The 18,881-nt window shown below is 38.1% G+C and overlaps 2 protein-coding genes across 3 annotated transcripts; one reads left to right on the forward strand and one right to left on the reverse strand.

The window, feature by feature from the left end:
• Window positions 1–1,569: 1,569 nt before the first annotated feature.
• On the forward strand, window positions 1,570–13,851 carry LOC107784392 (putative LRR receptor-like serine/threonine-protein kinase At5g45780). 2 transcript variants are annotated; one of them, XM_075250216.1, is made up of 11 exons: window positions 1,570–2,037; window positions 2,219–2,351; window positions 2,451–2,522; window positions 9,913–10,056; window positions 10,164–10,222; window positions 10,318–10,377; window positions 11,191–11,256; window positions 11,340–11,483; window positions 11,569–11,907; window positions 12,456–12,847; window positions 13,218–13,851. In XM_075250216.1, exons 1-11 carry the CDS (start codon window positions 1,935–1,937, stop codon window positions 13,536–13,538), a joined length of 1,833 nt encoding a protein of 610 aa, XP_075106317.1. In that variant the 5' UTR covers window positions 1,570–1,934; the 3' UTR covers window positions 13,539–13,851. The 2 variants fall into 2 exon arrangements, with proteins under 2 accessions (XP_075106317.1, XP_075106316.1); XM_075250215.1 differs by having other exon boundaries at window positions 1,590–2,037; window positions 10,164–10,235; window positions 11,183–11,256; window positions 13,218–13,849.
• Window positions 13,852–14,403: 552 nt separating this feature from the next.
• Window positions 14,404–16,170, reverse strand: LOC107784391 (subtilisin-like protease). Its single transcript, XM_075247317.1, has 2 exons — window positions 15,549–16,170; window positions 14,404–15,266 (listed from the first exon to the last, which is right to left on the reverse strand). Exons 1-2 carry the CDS (start codon window positions 16,168–16,170, stop codon window positions 14,404–14,406), a joined length of 1,485 nt encoding a protein of 494 aa, XP_075103418.1.
• Between the last annotated feature and the right edge of the window lie 2,711 nt (window positions 16,171–18,881).

The raw sequence follows: 18,881 nt of genomic DNA on the forward strand, positions 1-18,881 counted from the left end.
CAATGCACAAAATACAACAATCTTTGACTAATAGATGAACATGTATGTTTTCATCATATTGTCATGAAAAGCAAATTATAATATTTTTGGTATAGTTTTGAATATTTAAATTATAAATTTAAATTATTAATTTAATTTAATCCAATTTAATTTCAAAACTTAATCAAATTGTCTCTCGAAAATTGAAACATGACAAGTATATAAGTAAACATGAAAGCAATTAGGAATAAAAGTTATAGGTATGCTTGTAAATGAAAGCATTTAGGAATGTTTTCAAGGAATTGAGCTGAAATCAAGATAATTGGATGGATTGTTCCTCTCCTCTTTTTTATGTATTTAAAAATCTACTACCTTCGTTCACTTTTATTTGGTAGGTCTATTAAAAATGTATTTTCATTTTTACTTGTCACTTTATGCGTATCAAAAGAAGACATTTTTTTCCCTTTTATACCCACAGTATTTATTACTCATTTCAAATCATTTTCTCAAATCAAATAAAATATGTATCAATTAATATGAGTATCATGATAAATTATGTATTTCATTTATTATTTTTTAAAAGGTGTAAAAAGTCAAAATGTACCGAGTAAAAGTGAACGGAGGGAATGAGTTTCTGCATACTTTTCTTTTTATTTTTTTCCAAAAAAAAATATACTGTGAGAAAATGGAAAAATCGTTCATACATAATAGGAAAAATAAAAATAAAGTTTTGAGATGTCCTTAGAAAAATATTTACCGGTACATGGGATGTACATACTATGCAAATAAAAGCAAAGATGTATTTTCCATATAGCACATAACTTATCTTAAATTACTACTAGGAGTGATTATTTTTTGCGTCTTTATTGGGTTGTGGATTAATTGTCTGTTTCATTTCGTGAAAGTCAAACTACTAACACAGCAAGCGAGCACATCAAAGCCGCGCAAAAACTTTCAAAACATTTATGAAACGATTCACTGCTTCTCCGCTTTTACTCCCCCCACAACAAACCCTCCTATTAATTAATTAAAATCAACTCTAGCCAATGAATGCCCTCCGCTTAACCATCCTTATGGTGTTGCCTAATCACACTGGATCTTTTATTAAGTGAACTATTGCTGTCCTCTTACGGAAGACAAGGGAACACTCCCCAAATCTCAAAGTCTCCTCCTTTTAAAATCACTACTAGTACAATTTGCTTCCATTGTAAGAGTAAATTTTTACATTTATTTCCCCCAAAAATTTCTTTTTCAAGAAAATATTTTACTAGAAAGTGCTAATTTTGTTGTTGTTGTTGTTGTTTAACATTGATAATATCTAGTACTTATTGGTCTGATTAATTTAGAATGACACCTTATAGGTCCAAATTAAAAGAGGAACGTTTTCTATCCGAATTTTCCATTTTGAGCACTCACGGCAAGTGAGACTTGCTTAGTTGGTAAAACAGCTCTGCCTACGACTATTACTCCTAAATTGGGAGGGACTTTTTTTTTAAAAAAAAAAAAAAAACTCAAATTTTAGGATATTGTTCATCACACTATACTCCTTGGTGGTACTAAAAATTACTTCTTGCTCCAATGATTTCTTGGGGTTTACAATTTGGGTTGTTGAGGGACTATTTATTGAGTGGACAACTAATGACAGTAAGAAAAAAGGGGTGCAAAATTGTAAGTTGAATCTGATTAGTTTTATAGTTACAAAATTTGATGAGTATACTTTTATAGTTACAACTTACAATGAAATCGAAGTAAGTCATTACTTCGGATTCCCTTTTCTTAAGTAAAATAAAAACCAAACAGGACTTTAATCATCCATTTATAAGCTCGAGGGAAATATTTTATAGTGCTACACCCCACTGCTACTGCTGCACAATGATGAATGCTAAAAAGGACCTTTTTCTGAAAGCTCTGCAAAGCAAAATCTTTCTTTTTGGTAGTTAGCTTTTGAGATCCAAATGGTAACTTTAGTATCACTCATTTTCTCAATCTTTCTATTTTGGTTGGCCGTTACTCCTGCTTCTATGAGTCTTCTTTCACCTAAGGGTGTCAACTATGAAGGTAAACTCTTCTACTGTAGCTTCTTTTTTTGGGACTTTTGTAGTATTACCCTTAGCATGCAATTTCTTATTTTCACATGAAAAATCCTAACTTGTTGCTTAACACTATTTTCATAGTTTAGAGTGGAAAGATTAAAACTTACTTAAACATTTATTGAATTAAATTGTTGCGGGGTAAGCAGTGGCAGCACTGATGTCAATGAAGAATAAGATGAGAGATGAACACCAAGTTTTGGATGGATGGGATATAAATTCAGTGGATCCTTGTACTTGGTACATGGTTGGTTGTTCTTCTGAAGGCTTTGTTATTTCTCTGTGAGTGTTCTCTCTTTCTGTTACATCTTGTCACCATTTTTTTTTGTGTGTGAACTGTGAAGAGATGATTTTTATGCTTTGGTTGTTAATTCTTGGCAGTGAAATGGCGAGTATGGGGTTGTCTGGCTCACTTTCCCCCAGTATTGGGAATTTAACTCATCTACGGACACTGTAAGTAAAATAAATCTCACATGAATTGCCTACTCTTTTCTTATTTTTGGTGGAAATGTGATGCTGCTCAAATATTTCTTGGAAATATGCCAATATATTAAAATAATTAGTACTTAGTGTTATTATTATGCCTGTATTTTTAAATAATGGTTTTGGAAATTAGAACGTTAACTTATAAACGTAAATATAAATAAAACAGAAATTAATTCGAGCCCACTGAATTCACAGTGTTTCCTTAAGGAATTTAATCCCCTCCTAGTACCCAAGTTTATGGATTATTTCCTCTCAGGATAGAACGAATTACACACTGGTGTAGTGGTACTTCAAACCCCAGTGTTTCAGCGAATACAAAGTTCGGCAGCAAATCACACTTACAGATGCTTTGTTTGTAGTTTAAAACAATGCAGAACAAGGGAGGAAAACTCAGAAGTCGAATGGAAATTCTGAGAGGAAGGAATGCAAATTATAGCGAACGTTGAGTTTTCGGTGAAGAGAAGATCAATAGCTCTCAATTCTGTTTTGGTGCGTCTTCAACAAGCTGCTTGCACCATCTATTTATAGTGCAGTTAGCTGCTAAACACGGACCCGCTGCCACTCATTTAGTGGAGCACTTGGCCATGGTGGACGGAGCACCAGGCTGCTAACTAATGGAGCAATCACTTGCTATTACGAAGCAAGCATTTGGCAATGGTGGGAGACACACAAATCCACGGATTGGAACATATCCGTTACAAACACGGATATTATTACGTTAATATTTACTGTTAACAAATAAATTTGGTCCAAAAAATTAATCAATCAATCGATCATTTGACCAAATCCGAATCCGAATCCGAATCCGTAGCCGTAACCGAAGCCGAGCCGAGCGACGACGACGGCGCGAGGCTTGCCTTCTTCCGAACTCTTTAAGAACTACATGAAGTGCATTTGTATATAAACCCACCAAACTCCTTTTCCTCTACCAATGAGGGACAATGTCTCATTAAAAGGAGAGGGAAACTTAAAATTTTACTCAAAATTTTCATTTCCCTCCATTTCCCATTCACCCTCTTGTTAATATCACTTGCTATTATGGAGCAAGCATTTGGCAATGGTGGGAGACGCACAAATCCACGGATTGGAACATATCCGTTACAAACACGGATATTATTACGTTAATATTTACTATTAACAAATAAATTTGGTCCAAAAAATTAATCAATCAATCGATTGATCAAAGCCGAAGCCGAAGCCAAAGCCGAAGCCGAAACCGAGCGACGATGCGAGGTTTGCCTTCTTCCTAACTTTTTAAGAGCTAGCGACGACGACGGCGCGAGGCTTGCCTTCTTCCTAACTCTTTAAGAGCTACATGAAGTGCATTTGTATATAAACATACCAAACTCCTTTTCCTCTACCAATGAGGGACAATGTCTTATTAAAAGGAGAGGGAAACTTAAAATTTTACTCAAAATTTTCATTTCCCTCCATTTCCCATTCACCCTCTTTTTAATACCTTTCTATATTAAAAAGAAACTCAACAATCCCCCACATGAATGGGGAATGGCTATATCAAGGAAGTATGCATGAAAAATTTGTGTGATTTGCAAGCAAGGATTAATTGCATCTGGATAAGTAGGTTTTCCTTTGAACTTTCCGTAGTGAACTTATGTCGGATATACTCGCTCAATCGATAGATTTGATATCTTTGAACCGTCGAACTTTAGTGTATACCTAGACAACCATAAGTCACACAATCAATCCCTTAACCGTCTTTGGTTCTCATTGTTGTGTTCGTTTCAGCCATGAACACTGCCTGGTTTCATAAGTGCATAGAGAATTGGCCTTGCAAAATTCTCCTTGAAGCGGCTAACACTTCACATTTACATAGGTGATTCCTAAACGTGTCATCCCGTAGATACACTATTTGATATACCGTGTATCAAATTTAGAAATCATTAAAAAGCCTTAATGCTTTATCCTTGGTACTGAACATTGTCTCATCACGAGAATAGACTAAAATTTTTGTTGACAATGTTGAACCGTCATTAATGACTTTGTTTGATCTCCTTGAACCTAGATCTTGGGATCTCCAGTCTTCTAGGTAGAGTTACCGCCACAATGACTTGTTCTCGGCCATAGTCCCATTCCCCTCGATGATTTCTCAACTACCTCTCTAGTTAGACCTTTTGTAAGTTGATTCGACACATTATCACTTGACCTTACATAGTCAATCGTGATAATTCCTCTAGAGAGTAGTTGCCTAACGATTTTATGTCTTCGTCGTATATGACGAGATTTACCGTTATACATAACGCTCCCAGCCCTTCCAATTGCTGCTTGGCTATCACAATGTATGCATATTGGTGCCAACGGTTTGGGCCAAAATGTAATGTCTTCCAAGAAATTCCGGAGCCATTTAGCTTCTTCACCGGCTTTATCTAAGGCTATGAACTCAGCCTCCATTGTAGAGCGGGCAATACATGTTTGTTTGGACGACTTCCAAGATACCGCTCCTCCACCAATAGTGAATACATATCCACTTGTGGACTTCGAATCAGTGGAACCGGTGATCCAATTTGCATCACAATATCCTTCAATCACCGCAGGATATTTACTGTAGTGCAAATCAAAGTTTTGGGTATGTTCTAAATATCCCAAAACTCGTTTCATTGCCATCCAGTGAGATTGACCTGGATTGCTCGTGTATCGACTCAGTTTACTTATAGCACAAGCTATATCTGGTCGTGTACAATTCATGATGTACATTAAGCATCCCAACACACGAGCATAGTCCAATTGTGATATGCTTTGGCCTTTGTTCTTTGCTAATGCAAGATTCACGTCAATTGGAGTCTTTGCAACTTTAAAGCCTAAGTGCTTGAATTTTTCAAGTACTGTCTTAATATAATGAGATTGTGACAATGCCAGACCTTGAGGAGTCTTTTGGATCTTAATCCCCAGAATTAAATCTGCAACTCCCAAGTCCTTCATATCAAACTTGCTAGTTAGCATACGCTTAGTCGCATTTATGTTGGCAATGTCATTACTCATTATCAGCATATCATCCATATATAGGCAAACAATGACTATGTGATTTGGAACATTTTTAATGTACACACATTTATCACATTCATTTATCTTAAAACCATTTGACAACATTGTTTGGTCAAATTTCGCATGCCATTGTTTGGGTGCTTGTTTTAGTCCGTAGAGGGACTTAACAAGTCTACATACCTTCTTTTCTTTACTTGGAACTACAAACCCTTCAGGTTGTTCCATGTAAATTTCTTCCTCCAAATCTCCATTTAAGAAGGCTGTCTTTACGTCCATTTGATGAATTTCAAGACCATAAACTGCAGCTAAAGCTACTAGCATTCGTATGGACGTAATTCTCGTCACTGGAGAATATGTATCAAAGTAGTCAAGACCTTCTCGTTGTCTATACCCTTCGACAATAAGTCTTGCTTTAAATTTATCAATAGTGCCATCATCTTTCATTTTTCTTTTAAAAATCCATTTACACCCCAAAGGTTTATTTCCAGGAGGAAGATCAACCAATTCCCATGTATGGTTATTCAATATGGATTCTATTTCACTATTGACTGCCTCTTTCCAGAACAATGATTCCGAAGAAGACATAGCTTCTTTAAATGTTCGAGGCTCATTTTCCAATAAGAAAGTCACAAAATCTGGTCCAAACGAAGTAGACGTTCTTTGACGTTTACTACGTCTTGGATCCTCCTGATAAAATGTACTTTCTTTTGTTTCTTCCCGAGGTCGTTTAGATCCTTCACCAAATAACTCACATTCCTTTTTATACGGATATATATTTTCAAAGAACTCAGCATTATCTGATTCGATAACCGTATTATTATGAATGTCAGGATTTTCTGATTTATGAACCAGAAATCGATATGCTTTACTATTGGTCGCATATCCTATGAAAACACAATCAACTGTTTTCGGTCCTATTTTTACCCTTTTGGGTTTAGGAACTTGTACTTTTGCCAAACACACCCACACTTTAAAATAATTCAAGTTGGGCTTCCTTCCTTTCCATTTTTCACATGGAATGGATTGTGTTTTGCTATGGGGTACTCGATTTAGTATTCGGCTAGCCGTAAGAACAGCTTCCCCCCACAAGTTCTGTGGCAATCCAAAACTTATCAACAATGCGTTCATCATCTCCTTTAATGAACGGTTCTTTCTTTCCGCAATCCCATTGGATTGGGGCGTGTAAGGGGCTATTGTTTGATGAATAATTCCATATTCTAAACATATTTGTTCAAAAGGAGATTCATATTCACCACCCCTATCACTTCTTATCATTTTGATTTTCTTGTTAAGTTGCGTTTCAACTTCATTTTTGTATTGCTTGAATGCGTCTATTGCTTCATCTTTACTATTAAGTAAGTAAACATAGCAATATCGAGTACTGTCGTTAATAAAAGTTATGAAATACTTCTTTTCACCGCGAGATGATATTGACTTCATATCACAAATGTTTGTGTGAATTAAGTATAAATGATTTGAATTCCTTTCTACCGACTTATAAGGATGTTTAACATACTTAGATTCCACACATATTTGATATTTTGATTTTTCGCATTCAAACTTATGCAATATTTCCAAGTTAATCATTTTCCGCAAGGTTTTATAATTGACATGACCCAAACGTACATGCCATAAATCATTTGACTCAAGTAAGTAAGAAGAAGCTGAAGTCTTATTATTATTGTCAACAACTATTACATTGAGCTTGAAAAGGCCCTCGGTGAGGTAACCTTTTCCTACAAACATTTCATTCTTACTTATTACAACCTTGTCGGATACAAAAACGCACTTGAAACCGTGCTTTACAAGAAGTCCAGTAGAGACTAAATTCTTCCTAATTTCGGGAACATGAAGGACGCTGTTCAAAGTCATGACCTTGCCAGAAGTTATCTTGAGAAATATCTTCCCATATCCTTCAATTTTTGCTGTAGCAGCATTTCCCATAGAAAGCATCTCTTCGGGTCCAGCAGAAGCATAGGTAGAAAATGCTTCCCTCACAGTACAAACATGGCGAGTGGCTCCAGAATCAATCCACCACTCCTTAGGATTTCCTACCAGGTTGCATTCAGAAAGCATGACACACAAGTCATCAACATCATCATGCTTTTCTACCATGTTTGCTTGACCCCTTTTCTTGTCTTTCTTCCGAGCACGACACTCCGTAGATTTGTGTCCGGTTTTCCCACAGTTGTAGCAGTTTCCACTGAACCGCTTCTTGCTTGGGTTGTATTTCGGACCAGAAGCCTTCTTTCTCTTTTTGTTATCTTCAACAATATTTGCTCCCATTATTGTTGAATTTCCATGGCCTCTCCTTTCAGCAGCTTTATTGTCCTCTTTGATTCTCAATCGAACAATGAGATCTTCAAGAGACATTTCCTTTCGTTTGTGTTTCAAATAATTTTTGAAGTCCTTCCACAATGGAGACAACTTCTCAATTATTGCTGCTACTTGGAATGCTTCATTGATGACAAGACCTTCAGCAAGTAGATCATGAATAATTACTTGCAATTCCTGGACTTGGGTAATAACAGACTTGCTATCTACCATTTTGTAGTCCAAAAATTTTGCAGCGACGAATTTCTTCATCCCGACATCTTCAGTTTTGTATTTCTTTTCAAGCGCATTCCACAATTCTTTTGATGTCTCCACGCCACTGTATACATTATACAGATTATCATCCAGTCCGCTAAGAATATAATTCTTGCACAAAAAATCAGAATGCTTCCACGCCTCAATCACGAGAAAGCTTTCATTCTCTGGAGTTTCATCTGGCAGATCAGGAACATCTTCCTTGATGAACTTCTGTAGACATAACGTAGTCAGGTAGAAGAACATCTTCTGCTGCCAGCGCTTGAAATCAATCCCGAAAATTTTTTCTAGTTTTTCTGCCGGTGCTAAAGCTGGTGTTCGGCTTGTCGATGCGTTGGCAGTCACCATCAGAACAGCTTGATTTCCGTTGTCATTCGCCATTTTTTCTGGAAAAAAATGACACAAACAAACGTTTAAAACTGGAGTAAAAAATCACGTAGATTTTAATCTCCAACAAAATGCCACGAAGTCTTTAAAACTGGAGTAAAAATCACGTTGATTTTAATCTTCAACAAACCGCCACGAAGGCTTTACTCTCCAAACGGGAGTACACAAAAACCACAAAGGTTATAGTTTCCAGAATAATAAAAGTAACACAAATACAGAAATTAAAATTATTAAATTCCTTAAGCTTGTTATTATTATGCCTGTATTTGTAAATAATGACTCTGGAAATTAGAACGTTAGCTTATAAACGTAAATATAAATAAAACAGAAATTAATTTGAGTCCACTGAATTCACAGTGTTTCCTTAAGGAATTTAATCCCCTCCTAGTATCCAAGGTTATGGATTATTTCCTCCCAGGATAGAACGAATTACACACTGGTGTAGCGGTACTTCAAACCCCAGTGTTTCAGCGAATACAAAGTTCGGCAGCAAATCACACTTACAGATGCTTTGTTTGTAGTTTAAAACAATGCAGAACAAGGGAGGAAAACTCAGAAGTCGAATGGAAATTCTGAGAGGAAGGAATGCAAATTATAGCGAACGTTGAGTTTTCGGTGAAGAGAAGATCAATAGCTCTCAATTCTGTTTCAGTGTGTCTTCAACAAGCTGCTTGCACCATCTATTTTTAGTGCAGTTAGCTGCCAAACACGGACCCGCTGCCACTCATTTAGTGGAGCACTTGGCCATGGTGGACGGAGCACCAGACTGCTAACTAATGGAGCAATCACTTGCTATTATGGAGCAAGCATTTAGCAATGGTGGGAGACGCACAAATCCACGGATTGGAACATATCCGTTACAAACACGGATATTATTACGTTAATATTTACTGTTAACAAATAAATTTGGTCCAAAAAATTAATCAATCAATCATTTGACCGAATCCGAAGCCGAAGCCGAAGCCGAAGCCGAAGCCGAAGCCGAAGCCGTAGCCATAGCCGTAGCCGTAGCCGTAGCCGTAGCCGTACCGAGCCGAGCGAGCGAGGGACGACGACGGCGCGAGGCTTGCCTTCTTCCTAACTCTTTAAGAGCTACATGAAGTGCATTTGTATATAAACCCACCAAACTCCTTTTCCTCTACCAATGAGGGACAATGTCTCATTAAAAGGAGAGGGAAACTTAAAATTTTACTCAAAATTTTCATTTCCCTCCATTTCCCATTCACCCTCTTTTTAATACCTTTCTATATTAAAAGAAACTCAACACTTAGTATAATATTATTAAGACTGACAATTAAATTCTTTAATTGCAGGATATATTGAGAAATATCTTTTACTATGATATGTTAAGGTTCATTTTATTCATTGGTTTTTGTTGTAGGTTGTTGCAGAATAATCAGTTATCTGGTCCAGTTCCTGCTGAGATTGGGAAGCTCTCTGAACTGCTGACCCTTGACCTATCTGGTAATCAGTTTGATGGAGAAATTCCTAGGGCGTTGGGTCGCCTGTTCCGTTTAAGTTACTTGTGAGTGTGGACTAAACTATTTGAAATATTCTATCTTGATCACACATATGTTACAGTTCTCTTCTACTTGGCTTTGTATGTAATCCTTTTGTGTGTCAAATTTGTAGGAGGCTTAGCAGGAACAGATTATCTGGACAAATTCCTAAACCTGTGGCATCCCTTTCAGGTCTTTCATTCTTGTATGTATTCCATCCATGACATTTGTATGTCCAATTCAAGGGCGAGATGCGAGTTAAATAACTTGTGAATGGTGTTGTGCAGGGACTTATCGTTCAATAATCTTAGTGGTCCTACTCCAAAAATTTTGGCTAAAGATTACAGGTAAGATTCAGGGTAAAATAATTCCATCTGCCTCTATGCTTGGTCCTCCAATGTTATTAGTTTGGTCAGTCAATTGGAAATATCTTTCTGGTCTCTAGTTTGATGGATCAAAGGGGTTCAAGTTTTATGCTTTTTCTATGAGGATGATGATATATGCAACACTAAAGGAAGAAAAAGATCCGCTCAGCTATTACTTCCATTATCCTCTGAATCTCAAGCTTTATCATTTTAAGAATTTAAGCAAATTTTGAAGGTGAAACAAATTCCCTGCAAAGTGTACGACTGCTATGGAAGGCTGTCATCTGACATTCTATAGAGTTCACCAGCTTTTCACGATTTTGGATAGACATTCAGATCGTGTAAGTTCAAATGTGAAATACAAATGCTTGGTACGATGTTGCATCTGCAGCATGTCATATGACACAGTGCCATACATAGTTTTTCTGTCATAGTAAAGTTTTCTATCGTTTTAGTAACTGTCATCTTGCATTACTTCGACTGTTAGTTGTGGTGGTATGTTGTTCACTGAAAAAAATGGTCACTTCTTGATAGCTTATGGACCTGAAAGTAATGTTTCATTTCTCATCATTGGAAGTATTATCTTGTGCTTGATCCAGCAGAACCTCCACGATGTTATTTATTTGCCGAAGTCAATCAAAATATTTGACTTGATATTCTCATGTCATAAAAGTTTTGTACCCTACTTACAATGCTTACTGTTTATATCCCTCTTGATGTCATTCTTGCAACCTTTCGGGTTTCTTTGTATTCTTTTTTCAGCTTATATTTTTGGTTATTGCCTTAGTATTGCAGGAAACAGCTTTCTTTGCTCTGCAATGCCCACACAAATTTGTGGGGGCGTGCCAAAACCAGCAAATGGTATTGTTGAAATCTTACCAGAACTTTTTTATGATACTGAGGCTGAAGCGTTTTGACCAAACTCTATTTTTTTTACCATGCAGAAATGAGTTCAGACAGGAAGATTAGCAATCATCATCGGTGGGTTGTTTCTGTTATCATTGGGGTCAGTTGCACATTCATAGTTACTGTCATGCTGCTTGTTTGTTGGGTGCATTGGTACAGGTCTCGTGTCCTCACAGGATATGGTAACTACAAGATTAGAAACACATCTCTGATCTCCTGCACATTAACCCTAGATACATTATGAGTCTCTGATCTTTTGATCTGCAGTGCAACACGATTGTGAATTCGCCATTGGCCACCTGAAGAGGTTTTCATTCCGTGAATTGCAAATTGCCACTGGAAATTTCAGCTCTAAAAACATATTAGGACAAGGTGGATTTGGAGTAGTCTACAAGGGATACCTTCCCAATAGGACAATAGTGGCTGTCAAAAGATTGAGAGATCCAAATTTCACTGGGGAAGTGCAGTTCCAAACAGAAGTTGAGATGATAGGCTTGGCTGTGCATCGGAACCTTCTACGTTTGTATGGATTCTCAATGACTGCAGAGGAAAGATTACTTATTTACCCTTATATGCCAAATGGGAGTGTTGCTGATTGCTTGAGAGGTTTGCTTGATGTATATTTACTTGGAGCTTTTCTTGAACTAATTTTTTCATCTTGTTACAATTGATTTCTAAAATTGATCAGGTTCACCAATGAATTTCAATTATTTCCCAGTGCTCTCAATGTTAATCTGGCAAAAATTCTTAAAAGGTCATGATTTATGGAAATCAAGGACTTTGTGCAATGTTCTTACTGTTCTATGCCTGAAACCAGGATTCCTATGATGAAAACGGCTTCTGATTGATTAGATTAAGTTGGAGATATATTGTCAATGTTTCTTGTAAGTGGAATGATATCAATATATCAATAAACCAATCAACTACGCGTCAAACCCATACTACATCATCCATGAATGAAATGAGTTGTTTTTTGGTGGTAAGGTAACAGTTGCCTTGTCATTAATATTTAACATGGCCAAATTCATAGTCCATTTTAGGTATATGAAATCAAAATCAAATTGGAACGTGTATTGGGATGTAAACGGGTTACTTGATGCAGTGATTATGTCATCTTTTGCTCAGTTCTCACGTAAGATTTGATTCTCTACCAGATAATGGTCGGGATACACCATTTTTGGATTGGAGCAAGCGCATGCATATAGCCCTTGGAGCTGCCAGAGGGCTTCTGTATTTGCATGAACAGTGTAATCCTAAAATAATTCACAGGGATGTTAAGGCGGCTAATATTCTTCTTGATGAAAGCTTTGAAGCTGTTGTTGGTGATTTTGGTCTCGCGAAGCTTTTAGACTGTAGAGATTCGCATGTCACAACAGCAGTTCGTGGTACTATAGGTCATATAGCCCCAGAGTATCTATCAACTGGCCAATCATCTGAGAAGACAGATGTCTTTGGATATGGAATACTACTTTTGGAACTCATTACAGGGCTCAAGTCATTAGATGCAGGAAATGGTCAAGGTCAGAAAGGACCTATTCTTGACCGGGTGTGTAGCTTCTAGCCCTCGCACTATTTGCAGCTTTATATATGTGTGTGTATAATTTTGTAACTTCTATTTGATTGACGAGTTAATAGCTTATCTTTCTGCAGGATTTTGTTTGGGCCATAAGCAAAGCCATTATTTGACTTGAAATTTTCACTAAAATTGACACAATAACTATTGTCAGACGCGGAAGTTGCTCCGCATCTCATGAGAGAAAGAATTCTAAAATTATGAAACATTATTTGATAACTTTGTTTTTTATGCTGACTTTATAATCTGGTACATGATCTGTTGGGCTTATGGAAAATCTTATTCGGGTTTTTGGTTGTCATATTTACTAATCACTCATTCTAACTACCTGTCGAATTTGCAGGTCCGGAACTTATTTGAGGAAAAGAAAGTGGAAATGCTTGTGGATAGGGATCTAAAAGGATGTTTTAATACAGAGGAGCTAGAGAAAACAGTTGAAGTGGCTCTACAGTGCACTCAATCTAACCCCAATAATCGGCCTAAGATGTCAGAGGTTTTGAGAATCCTGGAAGACATTACGGGACAAATGGGGCATGTGGACGAATCACAAGTTGGAAGCAACATATGCGAAACAAGAGCTTTCAGCTTCTCTAGGAATTTTAGCGATATCCATGAAGAATCCTCATTTACCATTGAACCAATTGAGCTTTCAGGACCCAGATAACAAAAGTAGCCAGCACTTGCCTCATCATTTCAAGCGTGCGATCTTGATATATCTAGTTCAGCCATACAATTGCCTCCATTGTTGTTTCAAGTCTATCTCCTAGTAGTTTGTAAGTTACTGTAATTTGTAAAATCATTACTAGTTCTTGATAGTTCATAACCTTTGTGTTAGAATTAACTAGACTAACCTCACTTTATAACTTCATTATTTGAAAAAGACTAACTCAGTATGCCATACTAGTTCTACTGTCTGTTTGTTGAACAGGTCAATGCATTTCAGAAGCTTGATTATAGTGACATGTTCAGTTCCTGTCAATCGCCATTCCCATTTATTCTTACTAATATTCTTGTAGTGAGATAAAAAGGAACCTAGTGGAAGGATATGCTCCTTTTGTTTTGAACGGCTGTTGTTGGAGCGTTTATTATGGAGTTATCTGTGGAGTTAAGACAATGCAACTCATTTCCAGTTCCACATTGAACTTTTGAAGATTCTTAAAACACAACTATTGAACTATTGGAATACAGAAAATAAAATTATCACTTGTCCTATGGTCTTGAAATCCAGAAATTACTGTTTCTTTGTAGAGTAGTGTGAATAAAGCTCTTATAGTTGGTTGCATAGCTTCCTCATGATTCCAAGGTAACTACTATTGGACTCCTAACAAAGTGCTTGGATGAGCTCCATTTCAAAAATCCTTCAACAAAGGTGGCATTAACGCTTGAAATTGATCGGTTAAAGGTTACTTGATATGTAATCTTCTGGTAAATCTCCGAGAAGTGCAAGGTGGAGGGCTCAACTTTCACATCAACTCCTTGGGGTGGCACAATCTCCAGAGTATAAGATGAGACGGGCTCGCCTGCATTGGTCACAGTCCTTGTGTATACTTGAAAATCAGAAAATCAGATCCAAGTTTAATTGAAAAGGATGGATAGTTAAGTTCTGCTTCAGGGATGGTTGATGAGCAGTTTACTTCTTTCAAAACAATCAAACTAACAGCTCTACTTGGGTACAACCCACATAAATAAGGTATATAATCATTTGGTTGGATGTCATAGATCAGCCCCGGATCATTTGCTCTTAATGGGTTAACGTGGCCTGCACCAGTAGCAAAGAAGTCAGCACGGAGGCCCCTTTCATCTTCAATGGGATTATTGTCAAGGTTCATAAGATCAGCAGTTGTCATGATTGCAGACTTGATAGTAGCTGGAGACCATTCTGGATGTGCACTCTTGATTAATGTCACAACTCCTGAAAGGTGATGACAGGACATTGATGTGCCAGAAAATACGTTAAAGGTAGATTTCGTGCGGGTATTGTTCTCCACGGATGTTGGCCACGCTGCAAGGATGCTAATACCAGGACCAATAATGTCAGGTTTCAATATGCCAGGGCTTTCCGGAAAAGGACCTCTAGATGAAAAGGCTGCAATTGCTGGAGCATGATCATCTCCGAATATAGTTCCTTTAAACAAAAATGAAGCCACAGGGGTTGATGTTGAGTTCATGTAGGCTTTGATTTTCAGGCCATCAATAAAACTGATATGCGCTGCTGGAAGAACGTGAGGGTCAGTTACTATAGTGAAGACCTGTGGCTCCTCGTTCATGAGTATCATTCCAGCACCCCCAGCATCCTTCACAAAATGTCCTATATCTAGTCTTTCTATCCCATCACCAGCTTCACACAAAACTATCTTTCCTTTCACATCAATATTTTTCAAAGACTCAGGTACTGCAAAATGGGGCCATCAAATCACTAGTATTTGTTCCAGGGTAAACTAATGGCAGCAGAGTTTGAGAGAAGTCTTCAGCAGAGGCGGAGCCAGGATTTGAAGCTTATGGGTTCAGGATTCTAATTTTTTTAAATTATTGGGTTCTATAATAATAATTTGTATATATTTCATAAATTTTACAAGACAAATATAGAATCTGCACAAAAGCTTCCGGGTTCGATCGAACCCGTAAATAGCGGGCTAGCTCCGCCCCTGGTCTTCAGGTTGGAAAGCTGATTCACCATCAATTTCTTTGCCGCTTCCTAGCAGTACGGTTGCCCTTAATTTTCTATCGGTGGTGCTAGCACCAGCAGTGAGAAGCCATGGAGCTCCATTTGCTACTGTGCCATGTTCTGGACCTGTATTACCAGCTGTGGTGCGTACAAGAATTCCATTTTGAATTGCAGTAAATGAACTGAGTGCAATAGAGTCCCCCCAGAAAGGTCTAGAGATGTCATCAATGGAAATTGAAATTACATCAACACCATCTTCAATTGCAGCATCCATAGCAGCAAATGTGTCACTCTCAGAACAAGCAGCACTAGCGTCACAGACTTTATACATGGCAACATGAGCAAGGGGCACCATGCCTGAAGCCGTTCCATTAGCAAGGCCAAAAACATTGGCACCATAGACAAAGTTTCCAGCAGCTGTGCTTGAAACATGTGTTCCATGTCCATTCTCATCCAATGGCGTCCCATTTCCAAACTCCTGGAAATATCTTGCTCCAATGAGCTTGTTGTTGCAGGCTGTAAAGTTGAACTCACACTTGCCCTTCCACTTAGCGGGAGGAGGAGGCACTCCTTTGTCATGGAACGACGGATGATTAGGTGTTATCCCAGTGTCTAAAAATCCAATAATCATACCTTTACCATAGTTTATGCTTTTCCAGAAGCCTAAATTCTGGTGCAGCCCCAGGAAATGAGTACTGTGGGTTGTTCGTGCATGCAACAGTCTTTGTGGCTGCACTGATACGATCCCTTCTGCCCCCTGCAGTATCTCTGCTTCGTCTGGTGTTAGTCTAGCTGCAAAACCATTATCATATCAGAAATGACAACCCTCACTGCATGTACGTCCAATCGCCACATGTTTGATTCATCACATCCGGTGGTATCCCTGTCATATCAGCGTGGGACCAAGCAAAGCAGTCTACGTTAGCTTTTAAAAATTCAATTATCATACCTCGCATGTCTGAGCTTAAATTGGCTCCGACATAAACCTTCCGTTCAGGCCATTGCTCAAATAATATCACTGCCTCGAGCTCTTCAATTGTTGTTTTGATGTTTTCATTTTCTTCAGGTTCTTGAATTGTATCAGGCCTCGAGTCCAAATCTGTCTTTTCTTGTTCAGCTGAAGTTTGATCTTTTACACCTTCAACTGTTTCCTGTAATTGCTATTTTTCTTTATTTACGGTGCTCGTACCTGTTACAGCGTTGACACTTCTAGTCGTCTGCTGATCCCCACGAATTTGGCAAATTCCCCATGGTGATGGGAATTTAATAACTTGATGTAGAGTTGATGGGACAACATCCATATCATGTATCCATGGTCTCCCCATGATCACATTGTAGGCCATTTCCATATCAACTGCCTGAAATTTAGTTTCTTTAACAACACCTGTAGAAAAAGTTGTTAGAATTACCTCTCCTTTTGTTACCACACTTGAATTGTCGAAGCCTGACAAGGTGTGCGCCTTGGGTATCACTTTGTCTTCAGCTTGCATTTCACGTAATACCCTTAGTAGTATAATATTTACGGAACTCCCTGGATCAATCAAAACTCGTTTTACATTAGTATCATGTACAAGTAAAGATATTACCAGAGCGTCATTATGTGGAGTTATCACTCCTTCGGTATCTGCGTCATCGAACGAAATACTTTCATTTTCTAAAACCTGCCGCACCCGCTTCCCGTGTGTAATTGTTACCTTAGAAACCTTGTTGGAGGCTGTGTAGGTTATGCCGTGAACATCGTCTCCCCCACTTATCACATTCACCGTTCTCTTGGGTGAAGGAGGCTTTGGCGGATCTTGCCTATTTTTCATATAGGCTTGTTTTCCTTTTTTACTAAATAACTTGGTGAGGTACCCTTGCTTCAATAGATGATCCACTTCACTCTGCAAAAATCTACATTCTGAAGTTTTGTGCCCGTGATCATTGTAGAATTCGCACCAATGATCTGGATTGCGTCTATTTGGATTTGACCGCATCTCTTTTGGCCACCGTACCTTATCTCCCATGCTTCTCAAAACAGCCACGAGCTCGGAGGTAGAGACATTAAAATTATATCCGCCGAATCGTGCCTTTAAACTTCTGTCATCATCTCGTGACTCTTGTCTGTTCTGATCATTCCTGAATTTCGAAGAAGAACCAGAGTCCCTGTTCCTCGATTTTTGATCATATTGCTGGCTATCTTGTTTTGACCGTGGGTCTTTTCCTGCAGGTCCCATATATGGATCGTACCTGTTTTTACCTGATCTTTTTTCGGTTTCTGATCTTCTGGAACCACCCCTTTCTTCATGATGAAACTTAGGTACGGTATCTTCTTCAATTCGCAGCTTCGTACTATACCTGTTGTAAACATCATTCCACGTGGTTGCAGGAAATTCTCAAAGGTTTTCTTTGAGTCGTCTTATGGCTTCAGAAATTTTGTCATTTAAATTACTTGCAAAGGCTATTGCAGCCCAGTTGTCAGGCACACGGGGTAGAGTCATTCTCTCACGCTGGAATCTATCAACAAAACCTCTAAGCAACTCCGAATCCCCTTGTTTGATTTTGAAAATATCTTCCATTCTTTTCTCAACCTTTTGTGCTCCCGAATGTGCTTTAATAAAAGAATCTGCAAGCTCAGCAAAAGAATTTATAGAATTTTCAGATAAAAGAGAATACCAGGTTAATGCACCCTTGGTGAGTGTTTCTCCAAATTTCTTGACCAGTACTGATTCAATTTCTTGTTTGGTCAAGTCGTTGCCTTTCACGCCTGTTGTAAATGCAGTCACGTGGTCATGTGGGTCTGTTGTACCATCATATTTCGGGATGTCAGGCATTTTGAACTTTTTCGGAATTGGAAGGGGAGCAGCACTTGGCTTCCAAGGTTGTTGTGAGTATTTGTCCATGTCTACTCCTTTTATTACAGGCGGAACTCCAGGGATTTGCTCAATACGCTCATTTTGTTCCTTAATCTGTTTCTGCAAGGTTAGTACTAAATTTTGCAAATATGAATTATTTGAATTACCTGGTCCCCCTTCCTGTGGTTCACTGGTGGTTCCTCCATTTCCAAAATTAACAAGACCAGAATGGGGATTCTCCAATGTATTATTATTAAGAGTTGGTGTGGGTGGTGCAGCAGGCAATCGACTAACTAGAGCCTGAAGAGCTTTGCCGACATGTGCATCAATTAGCTTTTGTAAAGCTTCATTTGTACCTCCTTCAAAGTGTTCAGATTGTTCTTGTTGATCAGCAAGGGATTCAGTAACAGGAGTGTCTTCACGAGATTGACGTGGTGAATCTGGAGGGGAGGGAACCACGTCACCTTAATTTTGATGGATTTGATTTTCATGGTTTCCCCATGTGTTA

The sequence above is a fragment of the Nicotiana tabacum genome, chromosome 3 (genome assembly GCF_000715075.1).
Source record: "Nicotiana tabacum cultivar K326 chromosome 3, ASM71507v2, whole genome shotgun sequence".
In the NCBI taxonomy this organism is placed as follows: domain Eukaryota; kingdom Viridiplantae; phylum Streptophyta; class Magnoliopsida; order Solanales; family Solanaceae; genus Nicotiana; species Nicotiana tabacum.